The sequence below is a fragment of the Ochlerotatus camptorhynchus genome, unplaced genomic scaffold (assembly GCF_037179485.1).
Source record: "Ochlerotatus camptorhynchus isolate MF236.1 unplaced genomic scaffold, CSIRO-AGI_Acam_v1.1 ptg000370l, whole genome shotgun sequence".
Taxonomy (NCBI): domain Eukaryota; kingdom Metazoa; phylum Arthropoda; class Insecta; order Diptera; family Culicidae; genus Ochlerotatus; species Ochlerotatus camptorhynchus.
In genome coordinates, this window is record NW_027040858.1 from 6753295 (window position 1) to 6765271 (window position 11977).

Genomic DNA, 11977 nt, shown 5'->3' on the forward strand with positions numbered 1-11977 from the left:
ACTTGTTGCTTGGGATTGGCTCAATCTTCCGTGTTCCCTTGTTGACGGGATCCCGCAGGAAGTGATGCTTGACATCGATGTGTGCTCTTCTACTTTCTGCGTTTTTCGTCATAGACATACACACGTGGTTGTACTCGAAGATCGCGAAGGACTGATCCAATGCCAAAACCTGTAGGTCCATGAGAATTCATTTCAGCCATATACCTTCAGATACAGCCATACACCGTCTGTTGTTTCCTGCTGTCAGACGAAACAGTACTGCCAAAAACTTGAAATACGAATCCGGATACAGATTTCCTGTCTACAGCATCTGAAGCTCAATACGCGTCAATCCCACCAGAGCAGTTGAATTATCCCCCTTGGTGTACAGGAGCTTCATGTCCTTTGTGTCTTTTAAGTAGCGAGCGATTCGCTTCAAAGTTTGTTAATGGGAATCCCCTGGATTCTGCTGTTATCTACCTAGGCATCCTATCGAGTAGCTGATAACTCTCGGTATGGCTGCTTCCTGGTGCTTATATCTTGAACTTGCAGCAGATAACCCTTCCCCATCGACGTCTTGACGAAATTGCAGTTAACCATTCCAAACTTGGTCAGTACACGGTTGATTCCTGTCTCATGGGACAATGATTAGAGTTCCTGTTCCATCCAGTCGTATCGAATATTGATTCCCAGGAAGTAGTTGATTTCACCGCAATCTGACATTTGAAATATCTCGGAAATTGTCTTCTTGATGTCCAAAACCGAATCCAAATGGTGGCCAGCAAGTAGGAGATTATAAACATATATAATAACGTGGTCTTGACATATCAAGACCAACAATTGAAAAGGCCTCAACTCCATTTTGTAAACAAACCTTGTAAGCAGTAATCGTGTTTGGAACGTGAAAATTCTTCCTTCAAGAGTACTCATTCAACTTGTTGTTCCAACAGCGTAGGCTTTGCTTCAATCCATAAAAGATTAATTCAAAATCAGATAGGGGAATTTACGTATTCTCGGCAACCTAAGCAGCGACCTTCTTTCTATAGCCTTTTTCCTATGGAACGCACACATATGCAGTATTGGTTTGCTTACAATCTTTTGCTGCCAGCTGCTCTAACAATTTCAGTCGAAAGAATTGTCAAAAACTGTTTTGAAACGCTTTTACAAAGCTCCAATCTTCTCTAGTGAGAGCGAGTATTGTCGGCAACCAGTTTTTCTTCGGCAACCGTTCCATTTGAACTGCATGTAAATCTGATGTTCTATTATCGGCAACTCGAAATGAGCTACAATTTGTAGTGCGTGTGTTTTATTTCAAGAAACCCCTGCTAGATTGCTTTTTCTCAGTGGTAAAAATATAGTCAAATTGAAGCTGAAAGCATAAAGAATCGTTTGCATGCATTCAGCGAAGTGTTTTCGTAAGAAAATCCAGTGAAAATAGTGTTTCAATTTGGGTTGCCGAAAATAGTCTGTCATGCCGAAGCCGTCATTTCCCCTACGTCGATTGAAATAGTTATGCTTGATTTCTTCAATTCAAGACCAACAATTGAAATGGCCTCAACTCCATTTTGTAAACAAACATTGTAAGGTCATTTTCTCGCGAACCTAAGGCCGCCAACGCAAACCAACAAAATGAACAGGTAGTGAACATTCTCCTCTACCTGATTGTGTTTTAGGTTTGCAAATGTAGATTTAGGATCGCGAGAAAATTGCCTTACAATGTTTGTTTACAAAATGGAGTTGAGGCCATTTCAATTGTTGGTCTTGTAATTTGTATACCAGGTTGAACGGTGCACCAATCCCGTCAGGAACAGCCGTTCCCTTGACGATCCCCATAGAGAAAATCGGTCTTCACGTCAAGTTGATGCACGTCACCAGCCAGGACAGTCCGAATCGTAGCCATTTTTGCTTCTGGAGCTTAGGTTTCAGTGTAGTCCAATCCGAGCCTCTGTTGAAAGCCCTTGACTACTAGACGCACTTCATAACAAGCAGGTTTGCCACCACCCACTTTGTCTTGATACGAACAGCATTGCTTGGGCGTTCCACCAGACACCAGACGTCGTTTTAGTTCATTGAAGTTCAGCTCGTTTTTCACAGCTTGAACCCAGTTACGTTCATCGGGGCGGCCAAACATCTCGTCTTAGGTTGCAGGTAGATCGGAGCATGGGTATGCCAGTTTATTGACTGATTGATCGCAGCTTGGCTCATCGAAGGCTTGAATGCCATCTGTTGATGAACATTCTTTCAGCTTAATGGGGATCCTGCGCTCCCGTTCGCTGTGCCTAATGGTTGCCTTATCAAGGTTCGAACCAAGTTCTTGTTGCGAAGTGAACGCTTCCGGCCTTGAAAGGTGCATAACATCATCGTTGTCACCAGATTCGTCATCAGAAACCAGCGACGCACCATATCCGACACTCTGATCCAGTTTTCCCCCCTCTTGCTCGGTTTGTGGACTGTGGTGCAGTCGTCAAACTTGCTTCATTTAGTTGCTCATCGTTGGATTCAACTTCCAAATCGTAAGGTACAACCAACAATCAATACGAAACTAACGATTTTAAATTGGCTCACCACTTTAGTAGCCTATTGGTCCCAAGCAAACGATTAACGTACCCTATTCTAGTTGAAATTCTATTACTACACTATGTTTGTTTTGATTCGCTATGAAAGTTTGACAGATAACATCAGGGGTGTGTGGATTCATGCAGAACATGCAGGGGTGAGTGAAATAGCTTGGGACTGCTTGGGACCGTTGTTCTGGTACTGAGTGAGCCAAAAATAATAATGATTTTCTTCGGGACCCAGTGGTCTTAGAGTTACCTCTATGGTACAACTGTCAGCGGCACTTCCGGTTGCTTCTTCTTAGCAAACTAAAAGGAAAATTCGTCGAATTTAACGTCTCTTGAGATAAATAGCTGTCTATTTTCCGCATCCCATAAGCGGTAGCCGTTAGGATCCCCTCCATCACAGCAGCTCTGCTCTTGGGGTCTATCTTCTTTCTCTGTTGGGATGGTATCCAAGCAAAAGCCTTGCATCCGAAAACTCTAAGTTTTGCCAGATCGGGTTTGTCCTTCAGCCAAAGTTCCGCAAAAGTTTTCCTATCAGCGGTTGAGCGGGTTGAACTCCTGTTGACTAAGTAAACTGCAGCAAACACCGCTTCACCCCACATGGATTTCGGGACCTTTGACTCCACCAGCATCGTACGAACCTTCTCTATTGACGTCCATTTTGTTGAGGTGTATATGTTGCCGTGGGCTCCATTTGGATACCTTTTTCGTCGTAGTATCGCTTCTGTTCGTTGCAATATTCACGGCCTTGGTCAACGGTTAACTTCGACACAGCGTAACAGCGGAACTTCTTGAAGACTTCGAACTTCTTCATTGGGTAAACGACTGCAACATATGTGAAATCATCTACAAACGAAACGATGTACCGCGATGGACGGCTAGCATGTGGTCGGGTTCCGTTGAATGGTTCACGGCTTTGCTTCCCGAAGACACATGCATCGCAAAATTTCAGTTCACCATATATATTTCACCTGTAACCATGTTTTGCTTGACCAGTACGTCTAGATTGCTCTTACCAATGTGGCTCAATCGACGATGCCAAAGATTGACGTCTTGAGTTGCACACAGATTTGCATAACCGTTGGAAAGAAGCCGTTCAGCTCGTAGAAGTAACCTTTCAATGGGTAGATCGCTATCACCGAGTTTCCATGCTTCATTTCACCAACAATCGATCCGAAACTCACCGTTACGCCAGCTTGGGCCATCCTCTTGACCTCAAATTTGCACACAGATCCGGTACGAACAGAACATTTTTGTATGGTCATCCTCACGCCTTGAAGATTGACTCCGCAAATCGTTCCTTGATACCAAACAGACATTGATTAGTCGTCCTTGGCAACACCGACACCACAGGTTGTTTGAGCTTCTCCAGTGACTCGAAAACTTTCTTCTCATTCACCATGGTATGACTAGCCTTCTGCTTGCAGGTTGACCCGGAAATCCTTGGCCATACGGCCCTTCTTGTGGCACCTATGGCACTTTTCCATGATTTTCTTAGGCTTCTGCTTGAATCCAGCGAAGGTAGGCCATCAAACGTTCACGAACCATATCTAGAGTCAACTGGTCTTCACCCAGATTCTCCAACGCAGTTACAAGGGGATTTTAGGATTCAGGTAGGGTAACAAAAAGCAGCGAGACCATGGCTCCTTCATCAAGCTTTGCACCAGTAGACTTGAGTTGCCGAATGAGCTCATCAAAGATCTTGAGATGTTCCATCATATTGAGTTTTGCCAGCTTCTGAACAAGAGTTTGCGAGGATACTGACTGCTTCGTTATCATAGACGTTCTCCAACGTGGTCCTGATTTTTTGGCAGAATTCTGTCGTGAATCAGGTCCAAAAGGTCATCGTGAATGAACGAAATTATTACATTCGATGCCTTGTTGTCCATTTTCTGGAACTTTTCCAGTTAAGCTGCAGCCGTAGGTGCGATCTTGGTCATCGCATCCAATAGTTCGACAGACTTCAAGTACTTCTCCACGCGGAACTTCAAATTTTCAAATCCCCACAGATAAAAATTCTGAATTTTCGGCTTCCGGGTTCATGATATCCTCCAGCTCCGTTATCAAAATCGTTACAAAGACTCCGGTGACGGCAGTCCCGTCCACATTTTCTCCTATCATAAGATGAACAAAAGACAGAGCAGCTGACAGCGGTGTTTTAGTTTTAGTCTGAAAGTCAATAAACAAACGAAAACTATACCATTATACCATCCAACCATACCATCAGCCGGCGCCGGTGGTGTAGTGGTAAGCGTGACTGCTTTCTAACACCCCAATGGGTCTGGGTTCAATCCTAGCCGAGGGGTCGGTGGGACTTTTCGGAGGCATACAAATCTCTGGTTGTAACGATGGGTAACATAGCGTTATTGGTAACGCCACGAGTTGGGATAACGAGTTAAGCTGGTTACACTGTAATAGCGAATTACAGCTGTTCGGGAAACGCGATATGATCGTGGTGTTGTGTTCGGCAGCAATGCTGAGTATAGAGTAGGGTATTTAAGTATAGACGGTTGTTCGGTACGGACGCTTTCACGGAGCTCTCGGAATTATTAGAGCCAGCGAGAGAAGGCACAAGTTGGATTTTACACTGGTCACGTCTTCCTTCGGAAGGGAAGTAAAGCCGTTGATCCCGGCCCATGTGTGTTGAATGGGTGCGATATCCTACGCAGGTGTGGAAGCTGCCTTCCTGCACATTCGATTGCCGTCAATGGATGGCATTCGATGTCCGTCGGTGATTGGCACTAGATTGCGGAACAGAGACCGACGTTAAATAAAGGAATGAAGAAGAAGAAGAAGACCATACCATCACAAAGTTCTCATCCCTTCTAGAACTGCTCGAAGACATACCATCCGTGGCGGTGGCTGCTACACCACCCATCCCATCATCCAATATAGAATGTTGCAGAATCGTCTTGGCAAAATCCACCCGCAAGGTGGAAATGTTGTTCCTACTCCCGGGTCATCTCAGGTTTCGAAAAACAAAACAGAAACAAGAGCTGTTAAAATACCAGGTTGCCAAACAAAGTAGTATGACGGAAATTAGTACCAATAGTTTTCTGAAATTGTAATATATGTCCCATCTCAAGTAACATTTTTTTTTTGGTTTTATCATGCTCTTGTTGTCCTCGCTCTTGCAGAATATCGATATCTCAAGAAAAATTTCCGTCCGGCGGCTACCGTAGAGTTCTACCGCAGCTGTCAAAGTTGTACCGCCAGTATGAAAATGAGATGAATACTGAAAAAAAAACATAGTGTGCATTGACTAACTTGAAGTATTCTTGCTGGCGATACTTATACCAACAATCAATACGAAACTAACGATTTTAAATTGGCTCACCACTTTAGTAGCCTATTGGTCCCAAGCAAACGATTAACGTACCCTATTCTAGTTGAAATTCTATTACTACACTATGTTTGTTTTGATTCGCTATGAAAGTTTGACAGATAACATCAGGGGTGTGTGGATTCACGCAGAACATGCAGGGGTGAGTGAAATAGCTTGGGACTGCTTGGGACCGTTGTTCTGGTACTGAGTGAGCCAAAAATAATAATGATTTTCTTCGGGACCCAGTGGTCTTAGAGTTACCTCTATGCTTATACCCTGTTCACAATACAGCATATATCACGTGATATACGCTGTCTTGCAATGAGCACTTATACATCTATTTTTCACTGCAAATCCTATGTATGAGTGCTCATCGCAAGACAGCCTATATTACGTGATATAGGCTGTAATGTAAACGGGGTATTAGGCTGTGTTCCATTTGGTGAATTTACACTTAAATTTGACACTTCGAAAATAAATTATACTCTTCGAAAATCCCTCTTGCTGATCGTTCGATTTTCGAAAAGGTGTTTGGGAAATTTGAGTCCTGATCTGTCAGAAATAAGTCTGCTCGAATAGCAGGTTTATTTGAAATTTTTCCATCTGTCAAATTTAAGTGAAAATTTACTAAGCCTGTGTTCCATTTGGTGAATTTTCACTTAAATTTTACAGATAGAAAATTTTCAAATAAACGTGCTATTCCAGCACATTTATTTCTGACAGACAAGGAATCAACTTTGACAGATGCTTTCTCGAAAAAATTCCAAATGGAACACAGCCTTAGGCTGTGAACCATTTGACGAGTTAAATTTAACTCGTTATTAAAAATGACATTTCGAAAGTTATTCCCTATGTTCGAAAATCCCTGTGCTGTCGATCGACCGGTTTTCAAGAAGAAACAGTTGTTAAAATTTATCTTCTTGTCTGTCAGAAGTAACCACGCCCGGATAGCAGGGTTAATCGATAACTTTCCATCTGTCAAATTTTAACCAAAAGTTAAAATAATCCACCAAATGGTTCAGCGCCTTACACGGAGATGAAAAACTACTCAAAATTAAGTACTTTTCCCTCAATTCCGGGGTTCAGCCCAATAACCCAAATTTCTAGATAGAGCTGGAATTAGGGCGTAACAGCCTTTGTAAACAATGACTTCTCTCGTGGATTTCTCGGAATTCAAGGCACGCCTACACAAAACAACATATTCATCGGGTAGGAGTAGTCTTTCTCTACTCGATGGTGATGTCGATTTGCCAGGGAGAGCTATGGCTTCCGAGAAATCATCGAGAGAAGTCATTGTTTACAAAAGCTGTTACGCCCTAATTCCAGCTCTATCTAGATTTGAGTAAATCGCATATAATAGTTTCCATTTAACATCAGCAAAAAAAAAACCTACTCTTAAGTATATTCTACCCAAAATTAAGTTTAATTCACGTAAATTTGAGAATATGCATTTTACTCAAGAGTAACTTATTGGGCTGAACTAAAGGGTGATACGGTCAAAATTTGGTCAATATCAACTTGACGTATTTCTTTCAATTTTGCATTTAAAAAACCTGAACACCCCTCATTTTGAAGGTGTGTGTGTGTAGAATGTTGCTCCTATTTTGATTTTGGAATTCACTCTTCAGTTGTCAAAATGCCGTCCAAGCAAGAAGAGCAGCGTATCAAAATTTTGCTCGCGCATCGCGAAAATCCGAGCTACTCGCACGCAAAGTTGGCAAAATCGCTAAAAGTTGCCAAATCAACCGTTACAAATGTAATTAAAGTGTTTGGGGAACGTTTGTCGACAGCCAGGAAGTCTGGATCGGGCGGAAATCGAAAACCGGAAGCCGCTGAGACGACAAAGAGAGTTGCCGGTAGTTTCAAGCGAAACCCTAACCTCTCTCTCCGAGATGCCGCAAATAAGCTGGGTGTATCGTCTACAACCGTGCAAAGCCAAAAAACGAGCCGGACTATCGACTTACAAGAAGGTAGTGACTCCAAATCGCGATGATAAACAAAACAAAACACGACGATGCTGACGAAGTTTGACTGCGTGGTAATGGACGACGAAACCTACGTCAAAGCCGACTACAAGCAGCTTCCGGGACAGGAGTTTTATACGGCAAAAGGAAGGGGAAAGGTAGCAGATGTTTTCAAGCACATGAAACTGTCAAAGTTCGCAAAGAAATATCTGGTTTGGCAAGCCATCTGTACCTGTGGCTTGAAAAGCAGCATTTTCATAGCTTCCGGGACTGTCAACCAAGAAATTTACGTGAAAGAGTGTTTGAATAAACGTCTGCTGCCTTTCCTGAAGAAACACGGTTGTTCCGTACTGTTTTGGCCGGATTTGGCATCTTGCCATTACGGTAAAAAGGCCATGGAGTGGTACGCCGCCAACAACGTGCAGGTGGTTCCCAAGGACAAGAACCCTCCCAACACGCCAGAGCTCCGCCCAATTGAGAAATACTGGGCTATTGTCAAGCGGAACCTAAAGAAGACCAAAAAAACTGCTAAGGGCGAGCAGCAGTTCAAGGCAAACTGGCTTTCTGCGGCGAAGAAGGTGGACAAGGTGGCTGTACAAAATCTGATGGCAGGGGTCAAGCGTAAGGCCCGGCAATTCGGATTTGGAAAAGCGGAAGCCTAACTGAATATTTTTCCTGAATTTTATACTAATTGAACTTGAAAAAGAAATTTAATTTGATTTTTTAAATAAACGATTTCACCGATTTACACGCGTTTTCCCTTGACCAAATTTTGACCGTATCACCCTTTATATCGTTGGGTCGAATCTCTTGTTCCTTTTTTGACAACAATAACGAGTGCAAGTGAGAGGCTAAAGTCAATATTAAGTAAAAAGAACTCAAATTTTGGGTAGTATTTTTTCTCCGCGTAGGCTGTGTTCCATTTGGAAAATTTTCACTTAGATTTGACACTTCGAAAATAAATTAAGATGTTCGAAAATCCCTCTGTTGTTGATCGGCCGATTTTCGACAAAGCGTCTGTCAAAATTTATTCCTTGCCTGTCAGAAATGAGTCTGCTGGAATAGCAGGTTTATTTGAAAATTTTCCATCTGTCAAATTTAAGTAAAAAATCACCAAATGGAACACAGCCTTAACCCCTGGTGGTTCACAGATGATTTTGTAATATCCATCAACTTTATGTGGAATATATCGCAAATAGGTTGCCTATAAATTACTGATTACCAATTCGCGATATATTCCACGTAAAGTTGACCGATAATACAAAACCATTAATGAAACTTACTGGCTACCATAACCATTACCATTAAAGTTCTCAAACCATAAATAAAATGGTTCCAATATAATTCCTTTCCCAAAAATGTATGATGAAAACAAGAATTTGGAATGGTAATGGTTCTTAACAACCCATTATTTGTAAGGTTCACTTCCAAAAAACCTTAATACATAAGGTTCAAACTTTATCACACAAACGTTCATGTAAAGTTCCATAACCATTTCAGTTAAAGTTTAGCAAGGATTATAAACAATTTTTAACCATTTTCGGTAAGGTAAAGTTATGATTCGCGTTTATGCGGGAGGGTTCCGAGAGATTTCGGTGGAGCTTTTCGGTGCTACCAAAGGAGGTTCCAGTGAACTTCCACGGAATTTTCTCGCGTTTTCGGTGGAGGCGGCTCTGCACGATTCCGGTGGAGATTTTTAATGCTGCCACCAGAAATTTCAACGGATTTTTTCTGCGGAATAATTTTCTCAAGTCAAGAGTGTGGATTTGAGCGAACCGAAGCGAACAACAAAACAGGACAAAACTTTTCATGTATACATGCATGTATTAGTGGGAGGTGTCACTTACAACTACACGCAGCCAAAAATGCACTGAGAAAATGCTTTTAATTTTTTTGTTATAATAAATGCAGCTCAAGTGGCTCTGAACCAATTGGTGGATTTTTTTTAACTTTTGGTTAAAATTTGACAGATGGAAAGTTATTGATTAACCCTGCTATCCGAGCGTGGTTATTTCTGACAGACAAGAAGTTAAATTTTGACAACCGCGGCTGAGTTCTTCTCGAAAACCGGTCGATCGACAGCACAGGGAATACAGAATAACTTTCGTAATGTCACTTTTAACCACGAGTTAAATTTAACTCTGCAAATGGTTCACAGCCTTAAGGTCATTAATGACAGCTGCAGTGGAACTTCTTCTTCTTGGAATTAATCCGTAAAACGGAAATAAATCTCGGAAAGTGCAATACTTGGTGTATTTTTTACCATAATTAGCTGTTTCCATTGAACCGGGAAAACTATGCTAGGTGACCTGGAAAAAATCTGAATTAATATCACGAAAATCGGTGCCAACGGATTTGAGACGTTCATTTAAAACTACATTATTCCGTGCCTCGAAGTATTCGCATGGTTGCACACAAAAACAGCTCATCATTTTTTCAATTCGATTATGAACTGTTCCGTTCTGCACAATTAGCTCAGCACAACAGTGTGCGACATTTCACCTTGACTGGACACTCTTTTTGCCACTAGGTATTCCTCCCGTCTAGGGTTAGTCAGTCGGTCGGCCGATCAGCACATGTACGGCTTTGTCCGGATCTTCTCACTTACCCTTTTCCCTCTATCAAACGTACATATGTACATATACAATAGGCCTTCATATCGCAATAGTGTACGGCTGATGCGGTGTACCTGTATTATAATTGAGCATAATGGTCTCGCGTGAGGAGGTGTGGCGCAATACTAAAGCTTTTGCATGAATTTTATGACCACTTTGCCGCCGTTTGGTTCGTGATTTACGAGCTGGGAAATATTGATTCTAAGCTGACGTCACCTTACCTAATATAATGTACCATCTTTCTCTCTCTTTCCATTCCAGTTTCGGTCTGAGCAATCGCTTCAACGTGCAGTTCCCAGCCGGTCTGGTGTCGCGCGTTGCCCCCGAGGAGTTCAAAGCGACCATCCTGCGCATCAACGCGGTCCTCAAGAAGACGCTTCCGGTCAACGTGAAGTGGCTGTTTTGCGGATGCGTGTGCTGTTGCTGCACCCTCGGATGTTCCCTATGGCCTGTGATATGTTTAAGTAAGAGGGTAAGAGGCGCATCACACTGTCACCAATTTCAAGACGCTAATTTTTTCTGCTTTCATTATTACAGACCCAGCATACCATGAATAAGCTGCTGGAGTGGGAGAATAGTCATTTGTACCATAAGCTCGGTTTGCACTGGCGGCTCAGCAAGCAGCAGTGTGACTCCAACTCGATGATGGAGTACGTCCTGCTGATAGAGTTTATACCCAAAACGCCAATCTACCGACCGGATTAGACATTTCGGGCGGTCGGATTTTCCTTGGTTTTCACTTTCCTTTGGTCTCTACTACTAACGCGCCCCAAAACCGCGTTTGAACTATGTACCACTATTGTGTACTTTGTTTTGCTGTAACAAAACAAACCGGATGAAAACAAAACTGTTTTTATAAGTATAATTGGAAATATCGAAGCTGAAGATCAGAATCGAATGATACCGACATATGTGTATAATAGATTTAGTAGTTGTGAAGCGTTTTTTGCCGGTAGACTTTAGTTCGTTCAAATTTGTTCCGGAATGGTCGATATTCTCATACTCGTTGCTGGTGAGAATGAACGGTAGGCGGACATTAGAGCAGAGCTGTGCAAAGAAAGTAGCTTTTGAACAAAACATTGTTTGAATTATCGAGTTAGTTCTTCAAAAAAATAAATCGAAATCGTTGCATGCAAATTAATCTGTGAGAATGTAAATTTTCATGGTGAGTTTGGTTTCTAAACAAAACAAAGGAAAAACGAAGAAGCTAATATTTGGAGTCTGAATAAGAAGGAATAAATTTCGAAACAAAAATACAAAACACTCAAGTGATCTTAGACAAGCAACAGAAAAAAATAATAGAGAGAAACAAAGATACTGAAGTGGATGTTTTCAGTCTCAGTAAGCGATAATGGGACGAAAAACAATAAAAAAAAAACATTGTTGGACGTTAGAAAAAAATAAAAACAAACAAACGAGAAACACAAACGAGCAAATTTAGCCTAGGATAGGTAATGATTGTATAGTGTATAGAGATTTGTTTAGCGTTTAAGGTGAATTAAATACAAAACAACAAAAGAAGTAATTATTTGA

The 11977-nt window shown here is 41.8% G+C and overlaps 1 protein-coding gene across 1 annotated transcript in view; it reads left to right on the forward strand.

Annotated features, from left to right (window-relative positions):
- LOC135710159 (cysteine-rich hydrophobic domain-containing protein 2) overlaps positions 1-11977 on the forward strand; it is a 30069-nt gene extending 18092 nt beyond the window's left edge. Inside the window, exons 3-4 of the mRNA XM_065232672.1 lie at positions 10706-10916; positions 10982-11977. Of these exons, the coding sequence (XP_065088744.1) occupies positions 10706-10916; positions 10982-11149 (379 nt within the window). The 3' untranslated portion in view covers positions 11150-11977. The remainder of the gene's footprint in view (positions 1-10705; positions 10917-10981) is intronic.